General features: G+C 42.3%; 1 protein-coding gene across 1 annotated transcript; it reads left to right on the top strand.

Annotated features, from left to right (window-relative positions):
- Window positions 1-2,529: 2,529 nt before the first annotated feature.
- Window positions 2,530-24,372, top strand: LOC112568423. The gene is made up of 9 exons (XM_025245723.1): window positions 2,530-2,669; window positions 3,466-3,611; window positions 14,694-15,074; window positions 15,462-15,494; window positions 15,862-15,902; window positions 16,483-16,536; window positions 17,613-17,714; window positions 18,407-18,625; window positions 20,250-24,372. The coding sequence occupies exons 1-7, from the start codon at window positions 2,530-2,532 to the stop codon at window positions 17,634-17,636; spliced, it is 819 nt and encodes a 272-aa protein (XP_025101508.1). The 3' UTR covers window positions 17,637-17,714; window positions 18,407-18,625; window positions 20,250-24,372.
- The last annotated feature ends 301 nt before the right edge of the window (window positions 24,373-24,673 follow it).

The raw sequence follows: 24,673 nt of genomic DNA, 5'->3' as shown, positions 1-24,673 counted from the left end.
CATCAACAGTAAGGGGGTGGAGTTGCGGTGGGAGGCGTCCCCCTCATCTCCCTCACACCCCCTCTAAGGAGAGGTTGGGGCGAGTGGTAGTGGTCGCTTAGGCGTACGGACGTTTTGTCAAGCACACACACACGGTGGTGGTGGTTGTGTAGGTGGTGGAAGACCCGAAAAGAGGGAGCAGGGGAAAAACAACCCGACCATCTCGGTGTCGACGTCACCAGCTGAGAAACGGTCGCGTCTCACTCCGCTCCTGCCACGCCGCGCGGCAGCGGAGATAAACTCTTCGGCAAAGCGGTCCGCAGTGGTCTCGCCGTTTAACTCCTATCGCGAGAGGCAAGATAGAGAGAAGGAGGGAGAAAAAAAGGAAGGAAGAACGAACGAAAACAAATCGTGCGACAGGCTCAGCGTCAAGCTTGCACCCGTGACCTCACTGGAGTTCACAACCGGGTGCGCACATGCGCCGTGACTCCCGTGTCCGAATTCCTGCAACGGGTGACGGTATGTGTCGGTTGTAACTGTGCAGCGGGTGGACGACACTTCTGTGCATTTCTGGGAATTTAAACATTAACGATCAGACAGAAATCGCGTGATTCAGTGAAAGAAATCTCAGCCAGGAAGGACAATAAACAACGAACGAATAACAGGGTGTGCTAACCCGCACGTGCTCAACAAACTAACCCGTGCATTCAAGGATTAAAACTTTTGGAACTTTTTTCGGGAAACGGAACTATCCACCAGAGAGAGAGAGAAAGTTTGCAAGAGACTGAAAAAAAAAAGTCAGTCCTGCAGAAATCGGTCGTAACGGGAACATTAGTCCCCCCCTCGGCGGGGGCTGGGGTAGGAGGGAATTGTTTGACGCTCGGCACGGTGGTGTAGCAGATGGGTATGTAAGTCATGGCTGTCAGAACCTTCAAATAGTTTTCTTTCCGCATCGCCACGCTGCGCAAAGACGCCTGACTCGGAGGGTACTGGGGGGATCCGGAGGCTGAGGAGTGGAGGCAGGCAGGCGGGTAGCAGCTGTGAGTAATTGCGCTGCGGAGTATATGGCTCGCCCAGAAAGTTGCCAGCGGAGGCAGTGTTTTCTTTTGCTCAACTTGAATCCCGTGGGATAGTTAACTGTGTCAGTCCGTCCATCACCAAGTGGCCGCTGCCTGCCAGGCTCCTGCAGCGCCACCTCTTCGTGGTCCTCCCGAGGTCCTCGGCTGCTTGTCCAAGCTCGGAGAAGAAGGTATGGTCACAGATTTTTGATGTTTGTGTACAGTTTGGAACAGGAAACAGACAGAAGGTAGGAGGGAAAAAAAGGTTGGGGAGAAAATTGGGGTGGGGAAAGGGCATTTGTTTATGAGCGCTGGCTGCATGCTCAGCAAAATGACAAAACAATTTTCCTGCATTTTTAAAAGAATGTTTTAGAAAATATGTTTTAGTTTCGTGAGTGTTTATTGTGTGGCTTCTATTTTGAGTTGAGACTAGAATTTGAAGCAGAAATTACAGAAACATGAAAAAATTGCTTTCAACTAATTCTCCCCTTGACTGTTGCTGTCCTTTAATTCCCACAGAAGATATTGTTTGGTTGGCAAAATTAGTCCTGAATATATCCTGCTTTACATATTTACAGACATATAGCTCATATAATGTGTGTTTGTGTGTATAACACTGAGCTGACTGCGATTTTACTTACTTTGTCGAGCAAACATATAAAAATGTTGGGAGGTTATAATCTTGGTATATAAGGTTTGTTTCATTTCTGACTGTTGTAGAATAATGTATCTCAGTGATCGTGGTCAGAAAACAATTTTAAATTAGCTATGAGAAAAAAAAACTGTTGTAACTACTCCTCGAATGACACATTTATTCTTCCATGCATTACTTAATGTTTGTGCACGTGCCGGAGTGCGTTCGTGTAATCGTTTGCTTATGTTTTTGTGGGTATTGGTGGGTTGGTATATACAATACATCTTTATTGTCTATGTCTGGTCGTAACAGATAGAAATTTTCCTTTATTGCTGAGAGAGAGAAAAAAATCAACAAAAGAAAAACGGATTTGAGCTGAAAGTTATTGAATAGGATTTCGACTCTAAGAGGAATTAACAATTAAAAATAATTAAATTAAATTTACTCTTTATCAAAGCTGATAAACAGCAAGTTTTAACGAGAAAAACGAGAGACAAAGACTGCTCAAAACCCAGATACAGCTGAACTTTGACGAGAACAGCGCACTACAATCCCCTCTCGTTGTAATATAACGAAAGCTTGTCCTCAAGTGGAGGGTGTTCCTCCCCCATTCCCCTCCCGAAGGAGGGATTTTCCGTTGTGAAAACATCCGATAAAGCAATATTCTGCCTCTCTGTCGCCAGATGGAGAGAAAGGCAATTTACTTTCGTCTTTGGGATCGTCCTATAAAACGTCTGTACGAGTGAAAGCCGTTGCTGGCTTAATAACGGCGCATTGTCAAGACGAGCGCGATAATGCGATAACTCCTCCGTTAGCTGATGGGCGAGTACAGTTGCCTCCCCTGCTGCGGCTAGTACGATGAGCCACCTGGCTGCTCTGCCGTCTGTCAGGCTTCACCAGGTGCACTGTGCTGTCAGACCGTGTGAATGGTCTCGGCGCCTTGCTCTGGCGCCCACGGCGGTGGAGGGGAAGGAATACACAGACGCACGCATTCCCAGGTCCACACGAGCATGTGTTGATAAACACGCATACACACACACAGGCACAGACACTTGTGCTCACCACGCGTGCACAAATACACATGGCCATATCCCCCGTTCCCCTCCTCCCTCTCTTTTACTTCTTCCCCTCCTCCCTTTTTCCTACACACACACTACACACATACATGGAATAAAAAGGCCAAACACCCGCACATATTACAGTACTTAAAAGTGTATGCGTTCTTGCAAACATAAAAACACACAAAAAGGAATTTTTCTGTACATGCTTGGACAGCAAACATAAACATATAAATATCTACACACGCCAGGTGCGAACCCAGGTGCGTCCTTTTGTAATATACCCTCCAAGTCATTTGCTTCCTTGTGGCCACTCTTCTTTACCTGGATTTATTATCACTTCTTGCATTTCAGGAGTCCCAGCCATCCCCGGCGGAGGGTCCCTCGTTTGTACTCGTGTCGACGGCCTGATCGGACTCCGTGTTTACCTGGCTCTCCAACACCTGTCCTGCGCCGCCCTCCTTCTCCTCAGGTAACGCTCGCGAGGTCTGCCGTGCGACGCAGCGCCGTTCCTACCCCGCCATCCACCCACCCCACGACCATCCATCCACCAGACCATTGTGGCCAGTACAGGAGTTGGTCAGGCAGCAAACCCTCATCATTTCAACCCTCCCCACCCCCAGCTCTCACCCATCTGCAGCTCCACCCGTCGGATTGTCGCCGTATAAAAGCTGGTCACCACCACGCGTCGTCGTCGTCAAACGAAAGGAGACGAGGCGAGGAGCTGATGGTCCAGGGCTGGACACCGAGGGGCGTCGGCTGCTGCACCCGGAGGACATCTGCTGCAGCCAGTCGCAGCCCCAAGATGTGCAGCAGGTCCCCTTCTGCAGCAGCCTTGCTGTGCAGCGGTTTGCCTGGCCTTGGTCGTCTGCGTCCACTCAAGTGAGTCTTTTTTGTTTACGAATGTGTAATGTACGTGTATGTAATGCTTTTGTTTTGTGTAATACATGAAATGGTTTTAGACACCATTGCGTCATGTTGATGTTTATACATATCCTTTTCTCTGTTTTCTCAGTTGCAGGTTTATTTACTATAATAAGTTGTATAATATACACATCTTGTGGGGAGAATTTTGTGATTTATTCAATTTATTTAATGACCGTTCTGTGTCGTATGATGCGGTTTCAGTTACCTCGTCAACACAGGTGTAGAAGTAGACGTAGCTGAAGATTGTTGATCATTGTCTTTGATGTAACTTTTCTTCTTCTATAAACGACATCTTTGATCTTACTGAAGCGAGAAAAAATATTTTTGCCTGCGTTGCGAGAAACGACCCTTGTGAATATTGTGAGGAAACTTTGTTTATTACTCGACTGTTGATGGAAACTAATGACCTCGGTGTCATACTTCACGGTTAACGTATTCAGATGAAATAGTTGCCATGGTTTTCCGTTGATGTCGTGCAAAACAAAAAACTATTATAAATAAACAAATATTTGTAAAGCCAGGATAAATCGGAGGTTTAAAAAAATAGTGGCTGTGACGTCACCGAGTTTCCGACTTCCGCTACCGTCTCTCAAGTTTTCTCCGCATCATGGCCTTATCTACAGCTTCGTTGCGGATATCCTCATGGGTTTGGTTTCCAGCGATGATCGGAAGCTCACCCACACACACACACAAACACTCGTTTATTTTGTGTGAGAGAGAGAGAGATGGGATGGGGGGCCCCCCCCATCCCATCTCTCTCTCTCACACAAAATATATTCACACAAAAAAGTACAAAAGTCAAAGGTCGCTGTACGCGAGCTCCATTTGTGTCTGTATGTGTACGTGCGTTTACTCGTGTTTACATACAGATACACACACACGAAGTTTCACGACGCCCGCAAGTGGCAAGGCTCATCCGGGTGGCCTGAGCGGATTTCCCCGAGGATCAATCGGTGCTCAGGTCAGTGCACGTGACTGCACGCTGCAGTGCACGAGGGTGCATGGAGGAGGTTGGTGGTTGGGGGAGTGGGCTGATCATTTGCACTGGCGGATAGTCTTCCTCATTGTTTTCACAGTTTTGGGGAAACTGGTTTTTGTTAATGTTTATCCTTTTGCAAGAGTTTGCCATAAGTTTCAAATATAGACGACCGGCGGGGTCAAAGGTCATCCCCAACCCAAAGATAAAATGAAGGTCTACGTCGCTTGCAAAATTCACTGACAATTGTTATAAGAAAATATATAAAAATGTGATTTGAATAGTGAGAAGGCTTTATTATTGTGATGATTATTGTTGTTTGTTGGAAAAATTTTAATAACTGATGCCACTGAAGGCCTAATACAAGAGCTCCGATAATATTTCAAACAGGTGTTGTATAAATTAACGAGCATCCTGTGTACAGGTGAGATCGTTATAGCATAGTAAAATGAAGGCAAAACTCAAACACACACACACTCAATTTGACTGTGCTCACCGACACATGATTGTGCGCACCTACACACACACACAAACATAAAAGCACCGCGAACACATTACTGTGAGCACACCCACACACATGCACGTGCACGGAGGAGGATAATATGAAAGGGACGGGGACATGGAATGGTTCTGACTAGAAGACCCCGCAATGTGACCCCCTAGCAACGCTGAGTCTGAGAGAAACCATCTGTTGCATGCTCAGCTTCTGGCCTGCAGATGGAACTGGTTCCAACCTCCATCAGGAGACACACCACGTGGTATTACAATCCATGGCGGGATTCGATCTCTGGCGGAAAAATAGGAGTAGATTTGTATCTACAAACATTACTACATATTTTTAGAAATATTTAGTTGTTTTAATGAGCTTGTTCTTTTTAAGGCAAGAAAAACTTTAGTTCGTTATGTGGGTGGACAGCGACTTGATCCTCCCTTCGATGGTAGGGCAAAGCTCTTCATAAATATTTGTTGTAAATGTTCAGAGATTTTTATCTACCTCAAATCAGAAACCTGTCATTAACTAACTCGCTTTGGAAATGCAATGCAAGCTGATGATGTAAACAGTTTAAATGTTGTCATTGTATTCATTGCATTTCTTGAAACCCTTCATCGACTGTCGTCTGATGATGCAAGATGGGTTAGGTGCGCTGACGAGTCATTTTCTGGCAACCAAAGAGTTGATCGGGACTCGTAAACCGATTATGGATGAGAAACATTGAAGAAAAGCACTAACTCTCTCTCACTGCAATATTTCAGCTGACGACGCCGTTCACAACAAAGATGGTGTGATGTTTGCTCTGACCTTTAACCCCTGTCCTTCACCTAGGTCGTGTACTCTTGATGACACAACAAGTATGGAATGCGCGATTGGAATCCTCGTGGTTTCCGTGAAAGAAAGGGAGGGTGGAAAAATGTTACCTTGCCTGTTCCCACTCTGTCCCGGATGTCAGGGGCTGAGTTAATGAACACCTTGCCCAACCACATCTAATTCACTACAACGATCTCCTCCCTCCAACCACCTCCCTCTTTCATCCGCCATCCTTTATCCTCTCCCCTTTACTCCCAGAGGGAGTGGTTGCCAGTGGAAAACACGTTTTGAAGCATCACAAATCTTTCTTTTGTAAAGTACAGGGCGCATAACGGTCTACCGCATATTGCATACCTTGCATTTCCGTTATTGGGAAGTGAGAGAAGGATAGAGAGAAGGTCTGGAGTTGGTTTTTTCAAATTCTATTTTTACTGGAAAGGGTTACGGGTGGAAAATCGGTGTTTTACGAGCCAGCAACTAATTTATGTCACAGCAAAGCACCCAGCCTTGTAGTATTGAAAAAAATGAACCGCGGGTGGAGAATGATTACGTGATCCCGTGATCCCCTCTTGTGTAATTATACCGTAATGTGTAATGTTCACGTGGTCGTGTAACAATATTATGTTGTGTAATGATCGATTATTGCTTAACGATCCCGTAGCGTGTAGTATTTTCACGTGGTCCTGTAATATTCCATGGTGTGTAATGCTCGATTATTGCGTAATAATCCCGTGCTGTGTAATGTCTTGTATAGAGATCCCCTTGTCTGTAATGATTAACGCGATGTGATGATCACGTGACGCCATTTTTTTTAAAATTTTCCCAACCACCTGCTGAAACATTTCGCTAAAACATCTTCGTCAAGAAACTTTAAATTTTTAACAGAAACAAAAATAAGATAACCCTTCTCTTAAAACTGTGTTGCTTTTTCTTGCGAAAGGAAACGCGGAGGGTTTTTCTCCTTTTTTTTCGGGGCGGGGATGGGGAGGATTTTCGGCACAAGTTCAAGACGGCGCCATGGCGGGGACGAGTTTCACGGAACTGGGAGGCTAGCCAGGTGAAGCTGCGGGGGATGATGCTCCTGGGAACCGACAGGTAAGTGTGTGTGTACCTACTCGCGACCGCCGCGTGTTAATTTCGCGCTAAGTTGCCATTGGCTTGCGCATGTCGACACAATTACTTCCGGTTTGAGTTATGGCCGCGCCTGCGAAAGTCGATTGTTTGGCTGCGTATTTCCGGTCGCTCTCCCCGCATGGGGTGAGGTGGGAGTAGCGATGGGGTAGTGGGTGAGGAGTGAGGAGTAGAGGTGTGGGTGTGAGGTTCCCTCTACCCGGTCAAGTAGCCGTTGAGCTTGAAAGTAACCACACGACGGGGTGGGTAGGTGAGGACTGCTTTTGTCTGCTGATAATAGATGAAGGGGTGGAAGTGAAAGAAACATATTGACCGTTCACAGTGGCTTGACACCTGCCAAACTATAATTGTCCATGAGATACTAAGGTCATTTCAGAAAAATCCGTCTCTGAGAGTGTCTTACTTCCATGACTCGGACACGAAGATTTAAATTTTTTAAAACTTTGTTTGACTCCTGAAGTCATGCTCTGGGCAACCATGACTGACATGTTGCTACTTACTAAATTCCTTTGTTTTCATTACAAAAAAAAAAACAGGATGAGCCATTGGTGACCTGACAGGTATCACTGTCCGTGACACATACAGATAAAGTAAAGAAAACATGTCAGCTCTAACCGCCCTGTGACACTGTTGATTCAGGCTCCTTTCTTCCCTCCAGCACCAGAGAGCTATTTGCTGACCTACGGCGCCGCGCAGGTCTAAGAAAGCCTTAGTTATTGAAAGAATAAAAGAGTGGAGGAGAAAAGCTAATGACCAGGGTCAAAAGGAACAGGAAGTGGATGACAACTCGTTTACTCTTCTAAACGTTTCCTGTTTACTGCATTCTCAGGTAGCAGAGCGTTGAGAAAGAAAGAACAAGAAAATATTCAGGTGTTTGGTGATGAGGGCGAGGTCTCGGTTTTGTAAGTAATTGTTTGTCAGCCAATGTAATTGGTTTGGTACTCAAAACAGAAAAATCTTTAATCATTTAATAAGTCTCTTAATTAGTTTACTCAGTACTCAATGGACAGCAGCCTTCTACCTGGGTAAAAAGGACGAGTATACATTTTGTCCAGTGTATTTTCAACTCCAGATGTTTACCTGTTCTTGTAGGTCCATCTGTTGTCGGACCCGTTCGACGGAATGATAAACACTCCTTACTTTTGAGCAGATGGAGGCGAACATCTGTCAACAAACAGTGGAGCTGGTAAACGTGCAGAGAAACTAAAGGGAAGTGCGAGAAGTATCTCCGGGTATTCTGGATCCCTACCTCCATCCCATCTTTTCAACACCTGTTTTCTGAAAGGGAAGTTCGGGTGAAACTGATCGCTACGGGGGTGACTGTGGTATGAAAGCCTTCCCCAGCTCTGGATAATGTTTTGCAACTTCATCAGATGCTTTATTAACCACTTCCGTCCGTTTCACGTGCTCCAATCAAAGCGTGTTCCCTCTAAAACATATTCTTAGTCTAATTCTCTGTGTGTGTGTGTGAGAGAGAGACAGACAGAGAGAGAGAGAGAAAAACAGAGAGATTTCTTAGCAGCTCAATCAAAAGCAGAGTGGGATGATGATGATGATAATAATAATAATAATAAAATAAATAAAACAACCATTCCTTTTTTAATAAAGGGTGAAACGATTGAACAACAAACAGTTGTAGTTTGACTACAGATCCGTAGTCGGACATCCTTCATTGAGGTTTAGTTGAAGATGACTTTTTTTCTTCATCGTCTTCTTCACGCTGATCTCCATCTGGCTTTAATCCTCTTCCTTCTTACTAAAATACATTGGCTGTCGCCACATTGGGTGTTGTTGTGTTACATGTCCGCTTCATCTTCGTATTTTGTTTCTTTACTGGACAGTTATTTGCTCTTCCTGTTTAGAGAACTGAGCTTTTTTTTCCTTTTTGACAGCGAGGCTCGCGATACAAGTGAACTCTTATTGTTGTAAGAAGCTTTCAGTCTGTTGTTGCTGGAGAAAGGCCAAATGCCATTATTGTTGTTGTTGTTATTGTTATTATTGTTGTTGTTGTTGTTGTTGATATTATTATTATTATTATTATTATTAACAACAACAACTGCGTACGTGTTAACTTAAATTCCTCGCTGAAGTGAAAGATGGATCCCTTGGGGTGGACGGTCTGTAGGCTTTTGTTTGTTTGTTTGTTTGTTTGTTTGTTGTTTTTTGTTTGTTTGTTTTGTTTTGTTGTTTGTTGTTGTTGTTTTGCCTTTTTTCCTAATGGAGTCGACAGGTGAGATAGAAGATTTTGTTGACTATCGTCTCCATATGCCACCTCCTTCGCAATCTGTGACTTGTACCATTGGTTTCTTAACTGTCGTGCATCCAGATAGTGCTTTGTAAACACTTGTTTACACGATTTAATGAATCACTTTCTTCACCTGAATGCACTGATGAAACGATTGAACAACAAACAATATGTAGATCCGTAGTCTGACATCCTTCATTGACGTTTAGTTGAAGATGACTTTTTTTTTCTTCATCGTCCTCTTCACGCTGATCTCCATCTGGCTTTAATCCTCTTCCTGAATTCTTACTAAGATACATTGGCTGTCGCCACATTTGGGTGTTGTTGTGTTACATGTCCGCTTCATCTTCATATTTTGTTTCTTTATTGGACAGTTATTTGCTCTTCCTGTTTAGAGAACTGAGCTTTTTTTTCTTTTTGATAGCGAAGCTCGCGGTACAAGTGAACTCTTATTGTTGTAAGCAGCTTTCAGTCCTGCTGTTGCTGGAGAAACGCGCTATGCAAAGGCCATTATTATTATTACTATTATTATTATTAACAACTGCCGTACGTGTTAACTTAAATTCCTCGCTGAAGTGAAAGATGGATCCCTTGGGGTGACCACGCAAGCTTATAGTGGAATCTCTTCTGTTCTAAAGTAAATAAAGCTTTAACCACAGAGAGAGAGAGAAAGAAAAAAAAACCCACCAACTTAACTTTCTTTGTGAGACTGAGGCAAGAAAAAAAATGTCTGAAGTTCAATGCCCGATGACTGCGACCTCTCTAACCCAAAGTGTTGTAACCTTTTGCAATCACAATCTCTTGATTGTAGTCCGTTATCTTCGCCATCATCAGGCGCGTGCGAACAGATGGTCAGCGTGCGGCCATGTGACTATGATTCTCTTTGTTCATTGTTTTGCCAAGGTGCTGCCCTCTCAACTGTTAGTAACAGTCCAATCCACTGTTCCTGCTAATTGTCGTTAGTAAAACTTTAATGGTCATTAGTACATTTCAAGAAGTTTACATGCTTTCACGTTCAGAAATATTTTTGCGTCCACACTGAACAAGCTCGCGCACACACACACACACACACAAGAAAACGCTCACAAACACGCTCGCATGAACACACACACACACGGGCGCGCGCTTGTCGGGTACCCTCTTCAGTTAATTGTTGGTCTGGTTGCATTCTCGCTCTCCCGTTACATCTGGTCGCACTCAAACCCGTTGACAGCCCTCGAGCCGGGTGTAAGGAGGCATGCCCGACCGCGCCCCAACAAAAGGGTAGCGGTGGAAGGTACCCGTGGCGACGAGACACCTGTGCTCAGAACTGCAAGCTCGGGGTGGGAGAGCTGAGGGTGTTGGGGGCGTGATTTTCAAAGGGTGAGCACTCAGGTGCACGGATATTATTGCTTGTCGGTCTCAATCGGTCAGTTTTTTTAGTCTCTCTGGTCGGGCGGCATTCCTGCGATGCTGAGATCGTTGCCATCCTAGCCCAGTTCTTTCGCACTCGATTTTTTTTTCTTTTTTTTTTTTTTTTCTTCTTCTTTTCTATGCAAGGTGTATTACACGGAGCATAAAATTGTCCTCGTGTCGTTCTAACCAAGTTCATACTAGTACCAACTATGTTGTTATTGTCGAACATGTTTACCAACTTTTGCAAATGCTTGGAAATGGTATCAAACTGTTTCATCATCCTATGACACCTTCCATACTACATTCTCTACCTCTCACGTACCTGCTTTAGAACACAACAACAACAACAATAACAAAAAAATTGGATGAGAATACCTGGTAATATCTAGAAAGATAAAAACAAGACTTTTCAAGCCTCGTTCAGACTTGATGAGAGCCTCTTGATTCAAATGGAATTTCCGGCACTTACGTCAGTTCTCGGCGGGTGGTGTGTGTCTTTACAATAAATCTGTTAGACAATTACGACAGTGGGTTGGTTGAAGTTAGACTATAACGTCGCAATTACGTCTCAAAGACGTTTTAATGCCGGAAAACGGATTTATTCTCCCGACCCTCACCACGGGCTCGAGTTAAGATCCCGTTAATCGGGAAGAAAATTGTCGACGAGGTGTGTTGTCACTGCAAAGCTGGAAGAGCCAGACACAGGCAGACCGTGTCGAACTCTTTCAAGCATTAAGCAATTTGTCACGCTTGGCTTTTATAGTTTTGCTTTAGTTCTGCTCAGTATCAAGCATTGCTTCTTTGGCAAGAGATGGCAGCTGTGTTTTGGCCCACTTAGAAGTTTCTTTGATTTCATTCGTTCCTTGTCTTTGTCAATAAAGCTGAAATCGTGTAGCTCGTACATGCACCCAGAGTCAGACTGTTTATTTTTTTTTTTTTAAGGCACGCGCCATAAACATTACCCAAGATTCCGCTTTCTAGAGTCTGATTGGATGTTGCCACAGGACACAAAGTAGCATCGTTGGTCCCAACTACAAGTCCAATCATCACAGGCGCGATCTCCAAACAACAGCGAAGGTCGTGAAGTACACCGGCGCCTGCAGCGGTCTCATTCTCCGTCCCCCACCTACCCACCCCAACACAGTTCAGCCTCTACCCTTCCTCTCTGCGATGGGAATCAGTGGCGCCCCCCTGGCAACAAGTCTTCTCATCGCTCGACCTTGCCTTTATCAGCATTATCAATGTCCTACATCTAGATATAGCCATGGTATTGTTGTGTCGTCCATGTCGCTTACTTCCGGTGGGATTGAGAAGTAGGGGGGACTGGAGCCTGTAGTTCGAGTTTCGCAGCCTGGCAGGTAGGGTGTCGTGCCCTTTTTTAGCTCTCACAGGTGCGCCGAACACCTTGTACACGTGTCTGTCAGATCGTTATCCAGAGTCATTAGTTTCAAGTGTTTGTTTTGGACACCCGGGACCATCGGACACCCGAGCTGGTATATCTGTTGCTCGCGATAGTCGCCTGGTGATTCCTCTGCCAGAACATCCTTGACACAGGGATTCGATCTTTCTCAAGTCTGTTTTGCCAATTGCTTGGCCCCAATGCCTGCCATGTTTAGCAGTCTAGGCCTTGATGCACAAGAAGTCGCTAGTAATAATAATAATAAGAATAAGAAGAAGAATAAGAAGAAGAAGAAGAAGAAACTCTGACGATGGCGCTTTAAAAATATTCAAAAGAAGGTCTGGCTGACTCACGCTGTAGAAATGAATATTGTTGTATGAGAACGATTGTTTAATATTTCAGCAGTATATATTTTAAAATAAGTGTTTGGGTTGGGTTTTTTTTTTTTTCCTTTTACACTCGTCCTTTTGTGTGCTGTTGACAGCCGAGGATAAACCGTTACAGCCATAAATGTCACTTTTTCGTCTGTTCTCGTTGACAGAGTCAGATAAAGATTGCCTGAAATAGACGACAACCGGAGGTCAGGAAAAGGTAAAGAATATTAATATGTCCAGAGGTTTAGCCAGCAGTCATCTCCTGGGTGAATGCCCCCGCCTTTCGTCGTAGATAATCGTGACGATCTGTGTCACAACGGCTCACCTCTCGCCGCGTGCCTCCGGGGCAAAGAGTGTCACGCGCCGGCCGCCTGTCACGTGACCAATTATATCTGCATTTGGCTCCAGAACAGCGGTAATGAATTACTTCCGGCTGCCTGCACTGTAATGAGAACTTCAAGCTGACTATTTCGTGTGGTTATTCAGTATTCTAATATATTAAATAGTGTGTGAAAGTCAGAGAAAGGGAAAGAGGTATAGACAGTTGGGAAGGATAGACAGACACACAAATAAAAGACAAAAGTGAGTGAAAACTTTTTTTGGAGAAAGCACAATTTTGCTGAAGTGTACAGAACTTCAGGAGGGACTGAACAGCTTGTAGACTGTTTCCTCTGACTGACTCCCCCCCTACACCTACGTGATGAAAAAAATGGGGCACTCATTTCTCTCCTACCCCGTCTGTCTCACTCTCTACCCTCCTCTCATCTCTCTCTCTCCCTGTGAGAGGTCATAAGCGGCTAAACAGAGGACTCTGTGTGTTTTGCAGGCGTCTGTGTGCTGCTGCCATAAGCACAAAATCAGAATGCCATCTTTCTAGCATGCTGACTGAGGAAACGCGGGGGTACGTTTGGGTACATGGCACGTGTGGTTAGAGCCACCTTCCTTCAGCAAGATGCTTATTCATCATCTTTTTTTTAAAAAAAAAAGATTCGCAGTGGCCGGTCTGGCGTTATCAACGCTTGTAACAAACACAGTCGATTGAAATCAAGGGTAACCGAGTTCAAATAAAAAAAATGTTTTGATGATGTAAGACGATGCGAAACTTTTATGTTTGTATAAACAAAATGACATTTTGAGCGTGATGAATAAAACATTTTAAGGCAAAAAAAAAAAAAAAGAAGATTATTCCAGAAGTTGACGGTCGGTTAGACAGCTTCTATGCTACCTTCCACACACTCACACACACACAACACACACACACACAGAGAGACGCCTGTGAACGGATACCATAAGAACAAACGCCATCTTTACATCACGCGCGAGTAAGTTTAGGTTCATCGCACGTGTGATTATAACCACCTCCGAGGGATTTTCCACCAGGAAGATGCTTACACATCATTTATTTTTTGAAAAAGAAAGATTCACAATGTCCGGTCTGGCGCTATCAACGCTTGCAAGAAACACAGTTGATTGTAATCAAAGGCAGCTGAGTTTATATTTTATATATATTATTATATTTTATTAATTTTATTTTTAGCCGATGTACCAAAATGTTTATTTTTCATGCAGTGGAAATAAATGTCCTCGAAAAATACAGCAGCTGTTTAGCTGCACTGTTTTACTTATCACATAATCTGCCTTTATTCCCGGCTGCCTTTCTTACTTTTTTCTTTCTTTCTTTCGCTTTTTTTTCTTCTCTTCTTCTCTCTTTTTCTTTCTCATTGAAATCAATACTGTGGCTCTCTTATTTTTGCCAAATGTCGACGGTAGCATTACAGTGACATGTTTGACATAGAAATACGGCAATAATTTTTTTAATTGTTATTTAAAACCAACAAGAAATCCGTTTTGGAAAAAAAACCAGGTGTCGCGTTGTTCTTTACGAGGATCACTGGAGGTAAGACCTCAATTGTCTGTGATAGGTTAGGTAGGGTGTTACAGGGATTCACACCTGTTAAGGTATCCCTTACAGGGACTGTCACATGTAAGTAAGGAAGTATTGTATGCACACGTACTGTCACAGTTGAAGGAGGGGATCACGGGAACTGTCACGTTTAAAGGGGGCGGGTCAAGGAGTGACGTATTTTATTTCCCGTTGAGTATTTATTTCTGATGATTACCTGATTATTTATTTATTAATCTGCAAGATTCAATTAATTAACTAAGCCAGGTTATTTAACATTTGGCTGGATTTTTAAAATATTTTTTCAGGGTTCACGGCTGAATTTGTGAACGGCAACACGCGTCACTTCCTGCTGACGTGCACGACGCAGGACCTACCACGTGACACCAACGTGATCGCCGTCAAGATCTACAACTTCACGACCTCTCACATCCTGGCGTGGGTGGCGGCCAACGACGGCCACCCCAAGTTCGGCAACGGCAGCGTCGGCTGGAACCGGTTCGTATCGGGTAGACTGGCCAGCGGCGACGGCTCCCACGCTTGGCTGCAGCTGCTGCATCTGGACCACGACGACTCCCACACCGCCTACTTCGGCTGCAACATCTCCGTCATGAGGGACCAGGCCCACATCGTCGACATCGTCCTCAAGACCAACTCGGCTGCAGCCACTCAGCGCATGGACTCAATAGGTCGGAAGATGCTCTGACTTTTAATAAGGCCACTCCGAGTTCAGTTTTGAGTTTCCAACTTTTTCGCGAAATATAAACATTTGAGAACTACAATTCTCAATAAATAAATAAAGTGTATGTACAAGGGGGAAAATGGCTTTACTACTAGCATCAGTTTAGACATGAGAACGCAAAGGAGGTTGTTGCTAGGGTTAAAGGTCGGGTTGAGACTCGTGGTCTCGTTGATGACATCATACTAATCAGAGGGATTTATACAAAAAATTCTCCTCACTACCAAGATTCACTTAATGTAATAATTAATAACATTTCATACCATAACTTTTTATAAAATATACTGATCCCTGATATCTCCATTATCAAGATTGTACTTTTTTTTTCTCCCAACAGCGCCTACAACATCAACAAAGGCGACAACACCAGGTAAATGGATGTACACATGCATGCGTGTGTCTGTGTATGTCTCGCGTGTAGTTATAATTAGAGTGTATATCAAAAGAATGCGGGGGTGTGGGCGAGGTAGAGATTTTTATGTTTTATTTAACTTTCAAACATTGTAGCTTGCGGTTTATTTTTGGAGGGAACAAAGTTCATTGTGTGTGAGAGAGAGAGAGAGGGCGAGCGAAATTATTCAACGTATTTTCTTCATGAAGTCTGTACAGTTTAATGTGGGGATGTTTTTGTAACTAGTAGTCTATCTTGTAACTGCTTGAATAGAATCATATTTAAAAAAGTTAAAGAGCTAACAAAACAGAAAAAAGTTCAATTAACAAGTTATTTGTTTCTGTAGCTTCCGGACTGATGGGGAGCGGTGAAGGAGGGGAAATAGAGGTAAATATTTGTATTACAATAATTATTCGCTGCTTCAGTGTATGTGTGTTAAAGGAAATGAGTGTTCCTCTCTTTAAAGCATGGCTGTTGTGAACAGATTATTTGAGAAATGTATTTCCCTTTTGGTGACTCACGACTCAACCGACGGTCTGTGGACATGACTTTGACATCGTGCATCACCTTTGCCCTCTGCTCACCAGTTGTTGATGATGTTTAACATTATCAGATGTGTGCTGTGCGAATGGCACAGAGATTGGTGTCTGTAACTCGAGGTGTATTATAATTATTATTTTTGTTAGTAAGATTGTAATACTCTCTTTGACGATGAGGTTAACAACGCTCGTGCACGCACACATACACACTGAGAGAGAAGTTTATGCCTGAAATAGATGTTGCTTTTAATGTCTCATGTTAAAAGGCTTAAGAATGCTAGAGCACTACTTTGTATAATTTAAGTCAGCTAATTTCATTTGGTCCTTTTTGTAATTAACTTCATGTACAGATCACTCGTGGCTTGAACGAGCCTTTGAAGTAAATGTTTTTAGCTTTAATTACACCGAATGATGTTTCTTTGTTACAGCACATGACACCGAAACACAAATACGAACAGGAAACGTCCTTCAACCGCCAACAGGTAAGCCGATCCATGCACACACACACACACATACACACGAGGAGAAAAATAATAAGAAGAGGGGGAAGAAAAAAAAAAGAGAAATTAAGAGTTTGAATACTTTAGGAACATTCCCTAGTCGGTCGTTTTCTTCGCAGAAGTTTTTAATGTCGCTGCAGATTCTGTGAGTAGGCGCTCAATTATCTCTCTCTTGCTCGCAAAGTCTCGGCGTCTTGGAGGAGAATCTACGAGATTAAGCTCATTACACGTGGCGGCAGTCCTCTGGTTCCAGCGCTCAAAGACGTTCAGACGGAAGCCGCGGAATGGTGGAAGGCTCCCTCTTGACAGCTTCGAGCGCGGATAAAGTAATTCACTCTCTGGGGCCCGGAGGTTTACTGGAAAACAAGGGGCCTTTGAAGGTGCACAAAGAAAAGAGACGAGGCAGAAAGAACAAAGGAGACGAGTGCGTGATGTCTTAACGGTCTTCTCCTTATTAGAACCGTTGCGGTAACAAGACGTGCGGCGCATTAGCAGGGGCAAAAAAAAAGTTTCGGTTATTTTGTGGAGCGTGGGTTGTTGTATTTTCTTCATGTTGAAAATGTCTCCGGTATTGTCTGAACTGCACCGAGTAATGCGCATGTGGAGATCCATGTATCTCTCCACCCTCTACACACACACGCACACACACACACACTCACGCACACACTCACGCACACACATGCACACAAAATAATTAACTGTGTGAGTGACAAGATGAAAGATTAGTTTTGGAACACATGCTCAGCTTGTTGTTGCATTGGTAAAATCATGTTTCAGTTACGAAAAATTACATAATTGAAATGTTTATTAACATTATGGCAGTAAGGAACTCTCCTTGGATAACTTTCTAGTATTTCAAAAATAAACAGAACTGGCGTTTGCTTTAGTCATGAGGTATTTCATAGAGTAAGAATTTAATACCAAGACCTCACCCATTCTATAACCTCTTTTATGGTGCGTTCGTGCGTGTGCTTAGCATTACAAGAACTGTGTGTCATGTGTCATGAAATGTTTCGAAACGCAGCCTAAAGAGTAACTCGCCTTTTCCTCTCTTGCAGTTCTGGAGACCGGAGTTCCAATGACTGTCCTCATCGTTCTTATCGTCCTCATCACGGTCCTCGTGGTTATCACCATGGCTCTTCTCCTGCAAAAGTTCAGAGGTCGGATCATACTTACCGCTAAGACTTCAGAAAATACCAAGAATACAAGTGTTTACCATAACAAATAATAATAGTACCACCCCCAACCCCATCCCGATTATCTCTATGTACTTCATTGTCTTTTATTTGTCGAAACTCGGGAAAAAAATTCAATTCCTTGGTGACCCTTGTGAAGCGGGTTTTGAAAAAGCACAGACGTAACCATGAGTTATGTACTACTCTCATCTCCACCTTAACTAATTTCCCCTCCATTGTAGTTTTTAATTTTATTAGAGAACTTACAATGTTCTTTTTTGTCTGCTTTAGATACATTATGCTCTTTTTTCATTTACTTGTTTATCTCCTTAGTCTTGCCTTTCTCATTATTTTAACAAGTACCAAGATCCAAGATACTTTATTCTTTCACTATCTCATCGATATTGAGATGTTCGAAAACCATTTATCCAGACAACATATAACCTAAATCCTGTATAATATCTAACTAGTTAATGTTCCTAATTATCTGCCCGCTTATCCAGGCCTCATTTACTCCTGAATGACAATAAACAATAAAATTAATCAAAGCGATGTGATATTAAGGGACGCAACTACTATTACTAATCAGCAAGGACTGCGCAGTTATGGAACCTGTTGAATGCTACTATCAGTGTGCTAGGACAGTTTTTAAATAAAAATGACTTTTTTGTTTGCAGGTCGGTGTGCAGCCCATGAGCTGCACCACTACCCTCCTCCCAACATGGGGCACTACAGCCTGGCAGGCAACACGCCGCTGGATAACTCCTGGGAGGAGAAGATGACCAGCAAGGGTAGTCACCCTTCCCTCCATTGCATGCCTAGGAGTCACTACAGCCTACCTAGACCGCCCCCACCTCCCCTCCCCAAACTAACCCGGAGCAGAAGCCGAAACTATGGTAACTACAATTCACAACACGTCACGTGACAACCCTCCATCCCACCCCATTACGTCATCCGGTCGCTCGCGCGCGCACACAAACGCGGTGCCCACGGATGTATGAGAAGAAAGGTCGCTGGAGTGTAAACGCCGAATGTACGTCGGTTAAACGCGAATAAACGCCGGGTTACTTCTCACAGATTCTTGTTGTTGTAAACACCGTACTTAAACACAGAGGCAGCATCCGAAATGAGCAGCACACGAGTTCATCAGGCCACCCTGATGATGTAGGAAACTCCCCATAGGGTATCATACCACCCTACTACACTCCACCCCTCCCCTGCATTTGTCTGAAGCTTGCATTTGTGTAAGCGGATTGGGGAAAAAACAAACAAACACGATCACACGTTGGTCCCTGGCGGCATTGTTTTAACAATTTACGCCACAGACTGAAAACAAAAAAATCTGAAATACCCCAAATCTTTATATTATCTACCCTCTCGAAGTGCATGGCTGCTATATTGCTATGTTGCATGGAAATACTATGAGAGCATTGTGAGATTTTAAAAGTATATATATTTACATCCGAATGCTAATGATATAAAATCCCAAGTTTGTGCCTTTGCAACAATTTTTTTTTTTAAATTCAAAAAAACTTTTGAAAAAGCTTAAGCTTACTACTTGTTTCATAAAGAAGTTTCTTGGAAGACTGTGACGAGCAAACATGCAATCCATTTTTTTTCTTGATGTAAATCGAAAAGTCAGGGTCAACTTAAAAAACTTGGTATTGGTTATCTTTTGATGAGACTTACTTCCTGTGGCGATATCATCCTTAAAAGAAAGACTATCCTTGTTCTATTTTCACCTTTTCCACTTAAAAAAAAAAACTGTCAAAATTTACTTTCCATTTCTTGGTTTTGCATGGTCCACTTTTAATGACAGTCGGAGGCGGCCACATAGTTCTCTTCATTGTCTCTGACATTTCTGCATTTGCACAAACTGATCGACTTCAGACTTTGCAATGATCATATCATTATTTTCATGATCCAGCTGATATCGAAGAGGCATGGCTACACTAACCGCACTTTATCTGCCGTGCATGCACTTAAACCGGAATGACACAGGCAACAGTGATTGCGAAAACTTGCTCTCAATATTTACTATGATCCTTACTGCAACATATATAAGCCTGCGAAACCTTTGACATTTCTTCCCCGCCCACGGCTTCTCTCTGTCTATGCTTCTGATTTTGATCATGGAATGTGTTTCTTAATTTCTAAAATATTTCTATAAGGTGTATGCAGACAATTTTTTCCAAATCTTTATTTCTGAAAAGTAAATAGAATTATTTATATATATATACTTGATTTTTTTAAACCATTACTTGTGTCATTCAATCAGATTGTTTTAAAGAAGGAATGTAGTTATAAGTTTGAAATGGTTCTTGATTTGTTTTTCAAAAGTAGAATTTTTTTCATGCCTCTTGACTAATTTATATTTATTAACTTGTAAGGATCATCGGGTTAGGGTAGATAGACGCAGGGTTAGAAGGAAAAGAAGGAAAATTTAAGTCGTACAAGTCGTCTGCTCCCGTTCATTTACAGTTTATTTTCAGTTTACAACCAACCGAGTTTCATTTACAGCTTCCAATGGTCGCATCCCAGGAACCGTGAGGTCTCACTACATGACCCCATACGACGCCATCGCTCAAGACTCCAGCGAAGATGGCGACTTGTCCCTCCTGAACACATCCCGCCATGACCTTACACCCTCTCTTCCGCCGGAAGTAGCAGGGGAGACCACTTACAACGTTCCGCGCGGCGACCTCCAAGGACAGGTGCTGGCGCAGGCGCAGACGCCGTCACCTGTACAAACACAGTTGCCGGTGTTAGGTCAGGGTCAAGTTCACACGTTTTACCCGTGCACCACGTTGAAGACGCCACATCCTCTTCCGCTGGAGTGACCCCGCGTGACCTCGTTCGAATCGAGCAAGGGTTTCTGGGAGTTAGGAGGCAGACTGTCTCTCGATGGAAGCGTCTGGTGCGTGTGTTGCCAAAGCATTGACAGAGAAAGTTTCTCATTTTACAGAGCTTTGAATTCAGCTCTCCAGTCGTTCCTTCTTCTACTTGATGCTGCAAGCGGCATCAGTATCAGTTTTTTTGTTGTTTTTGTTGTTGTAAAATGTGTTCAAAGACTCCTTTACCGTTTCACATCGCTACATTTCACATCACCAGTGTCATCCTTAACCAGAAACAATGCATCCTCAGAAAACATTTAATGCTGTTGAGTACACATGGGCTCTTTTGTACTCGTGGCTGAAAAGAGGTTTCAAAGCAAATGAGATTTGGAAAAGTATATTTTTAATTATACGTTACATAGTTATTGTGAAAGTCTATGACGGAAATTGTTTTAAAGGCCTAATAGGGCGCACTGTACAGAGTTAAGAAAAAAATATTTCTCAAAATTCATTCACAAGATGCGCGCCAACCAACATCATGCGTAAACAAAGTCCAAAACACACTCAAAGGTGTACATGGACATATTCCCGCTGTCGAAAAAAAAGTACAAGGCGAGAGCTGAGACCATATGTTAATTAGACAAATTGTGACATGTCACATTTTCCATTTTTCTGTGCAAAGTGCTATTTGTGGTCCCTCATCTCGAGAACAAAGCGATGTTATTCACTCAGATTTCGGGTAACATTTTGTACTGAGCTAAACCCAGCATTTAAAAAAAAATATCGCACCCACTACATCTTTAACTATTTGACTTCGCATTATATATTTAAAGTTTTTTCTACTTTTGTAATTGCTGCTTAGACCTGCTTTCAGTATTCGACACAGCTTTGAGATACCATCTCACCCCAAGCCCTCGCAAACCCCACCCTACCCATCATCCTCATCTTCGTTGTTCATCTATTATTGTGTGAAGATGGGATTGAGTGCCTTTGCTTTTGTAGCATGGTATTGATATACATGCATACATTATTCGTATTCAGCATGCCTTATAAACCACGCGTATCTGCTTGCCCAGGTGCATGTTCCATGTGGCAAATGGCGGGAAACACTACTCCACAGTTTTCATCGAATTCTGACAAACCGTACAGTAATTGTGCTCGTCGGCTCGTCGGTTTTTCAGTGATCTTGTTGTTTTTTATTTGTTTGTTTTTTGTGGAAGCGAGAAGGATTCTGTGAAGGGGAAACGGTGCGTTTGTTTATTTGTTTCTTTATAAAATTTGAACTTGTATACCTAAGCTTAGTCATTCAGTTTCTATTCAAAAACTCGATCTTTGATATTACCTACGGGCAGTTTTACTTTTATCACACACATTTTGCAGCTATACTTATGCTTTGATACAATTAGAGAACAAAGTTTCTTCTAGTTTTATCTTATTATTTGTAACTAGAAGTTATTGCAAATATATAAAGACTACTTTAAAATTTCAAGTGTCGTTTAAGATAAACACTTTCAATACTAATCAAGTTCACAAATATTTCCGTGTTCGTCATAAAAGACACATCTTTCCAACCTGTAGATTTTACTGTACTTGGTCGACATCTTGGTCTATAAAGAAGATTTCATCCAGTGGAACAAAGACAGTCATCCGTTAACTCCAAAGACAGAGCCGCGCGATTTTTCTTCTTTTTTTGTCTTTGTTAAGGGCAATGAGCCAGGTTATGGACAATGGGCGCCTCTATTATTATTATTATTATTATTATTATTATTTTATTATTATTATTATTATTATTATTATTATTATTATTATTTATTATTAATATTAATTTCATGATAGAATTAGGTTTTTTCCCCCGTTCGTTCAGACAAAAATGCTCTTTGTCCACGGCAAAATTCTACCAATCGCAGTTTCGTTTAGTTTTTGTAACGCATTGTTTGAACTGAATATGTTTATGTGTAACAGTTTGTTTGGACTGAATAGTTTGTTGTCAGTGGGAGGAACATTGACGCTGCCTTACTTGTTGTGTAAGAAAAAAAACTATTGTAAATTCATTGAAATGTCCACTTCAATAATTTCGACTAATCTGCAGCTGGGACGTGATCTCTGTTGGTCATATCAGTCTGTTTTCTATCTATCGTTGATATCTTCCTCTGCCAGTATCCATCTCCATTCCTTTATCGACACCAGACTGTTAGCAGACATATTTGGATCAGTATAAATATACTGCCACTATATATTTCTTTATATTTCTTCATATTATACTTTTTGTACCCCCGTCTTTATGTATATCACGTTATTAGTATCCAAGTCTCTCTTTTGTCAGGCTGTCACAAACCAAATCAATGTATTACTTTTCCTCTCCCTTTCCAAACTTCTATCCCTTCCCACCTTCCCCTCTTTTCGTTCATAAAACACGACTATCATGCTTGTAAACCCACAAGAGAAATCCGCTTTTTGCTCAAAAATATCTAATTCCGTGTTCAGTATTGACAAGGCGTCCTCAGAAATATTGTTCTGTTGGGGAGGAATCATTAGGATAAGTCCCTAAGGTAAATTACAAATAAGTCATTTGTCAAAGTCATTATGGTTTATTATTATATCCATCGACACACCATGTCTTGGAGCCCCAGTTTTGCTTTTATTTTTGCTTTTTTGGTACTTAAAAACACTACTGTAAGCCGGTTTTCATATCAGTGCAAGAAGTGATGCTTCTGGAATTCATCTGTTCTGCTACTAGATACAAGAAAGACAAAGATTACTGTATGGTAACAAAAACTTCAGCAACTGTTAACGTCCTCAGTTTATATATATATTATTTTTCTGGGTTATTTTTAAACCTACATACTTGATTGTCTCCCGGAAATAATTATTATCCCTTAGCGGTTTTTTTCCCCCTTGGGAAACCCGGGATTGGAACCATTACTCTCGGCATTTATTAACGCGTTTGGTCATGTATTCCGCTATTCATTGATGGGATCTCTTTTGTACAATAGTCAATACATAGTGTTCAGTTTTGTACGATAGTCACATATAATGTGTTCAGATTTTTGTACAATAGTCACACAAGATGTGTTCAGATTTTTCTTTGCGGAGAAAAAGTTCGATGATGTGTTCTGTGGTCTTGCTCATGGATTTTATGCCGTATATGACAGTCTGCATTTATTATTATATCTATTTTTAATGTTTGTTACGACCAGTTGAGATTTTTTTAAATCACTGTTGTTAGCTTTATTCGCTTGTTTGTTACGATAGATTGACTAAAGTCAAATGTGAGTGTCTGACACATGATTGTCAGATTATTCGTTAGGAATGTTCGCCATCTTGGCCGCACTAGACATCGGTGCGCTGACAGCCGCGCAGAAAGCAATGAAGGGTGAAAATGAAGAGAGGCATGCTGGTTATTATATTGCTGATCTTTGGAAAATACTTGAATCTGCTGTCTACTTTGATGTTCACAAATATTAATTAATACCAACGACCGTAAGTTAAGAGTGGAGACTTATTTCACCATTACTGTGTTAGGAAGATTCTTTTATAATATTCTCTTCCTATTTCGCTCGCTGCCTTTTCGAAGCGATAAATGATATCTTGGAGTGTTATGATAGTGCACACTTAGGGATGTTAAAGATGTCACATGACTGATTTGCCAGCAGTAACTAGTAGATGACCAGATCGAGAGGCAGACGAGAAAGACATATAAAGTAGGGCCGGTAACTCTCAAATTCGGCTTAACATCTTTTTATGTTTTCTCTGGTAGCTATGCTTATTTTACTCTTTTGTTGAATAAATTGTTGCATTAAAAAAAAAAATTTGTAGGCTTTTGAAGAGAGTGGGTTTTAAAAGATCTTAATTGCGGTTCTGATTCTCTCTCTCTCTTTCTGTCTCTCTTCCTATTGAGACCATCTTCTTATCAAGATGGTAGATAAGGCATGCACTAGAGACCTCCATTCTTGCCTGTCAAGAGCAATTTTAGCTATGTTGTTCCAGGTCAGCTTCTGGTCCCTTAGTTATCTCTATACTGACCTTCGCCCTGTTTTTTTTTTTTTTTTTTTTTTTTTTTTTTTGGCTGTATACGTTTTCTCGGACCTGTGGCATGCGACGCGAAAATAC

The sequence above is a fragment of the Pomacea canaliculata genome, linkage group LG7 (genome assembly GCF_003073045.1).
Source record: "Pomacea canaliculata isolate SZHN2017 linkage group LG7, ASM307304v1, whole genome shotgun sequence".
Classification (NCBI taxonomy): domain Eukaryota; kingdom Metazoa; phylum Mollusca; class Gastropoda; order Architaenioglossa; family Ampullariidae; genus Pomacea; species Pomacea canaliculata.
This window is presented reverse-complemented; position numbering and strand designations above follow the sequence as displayed.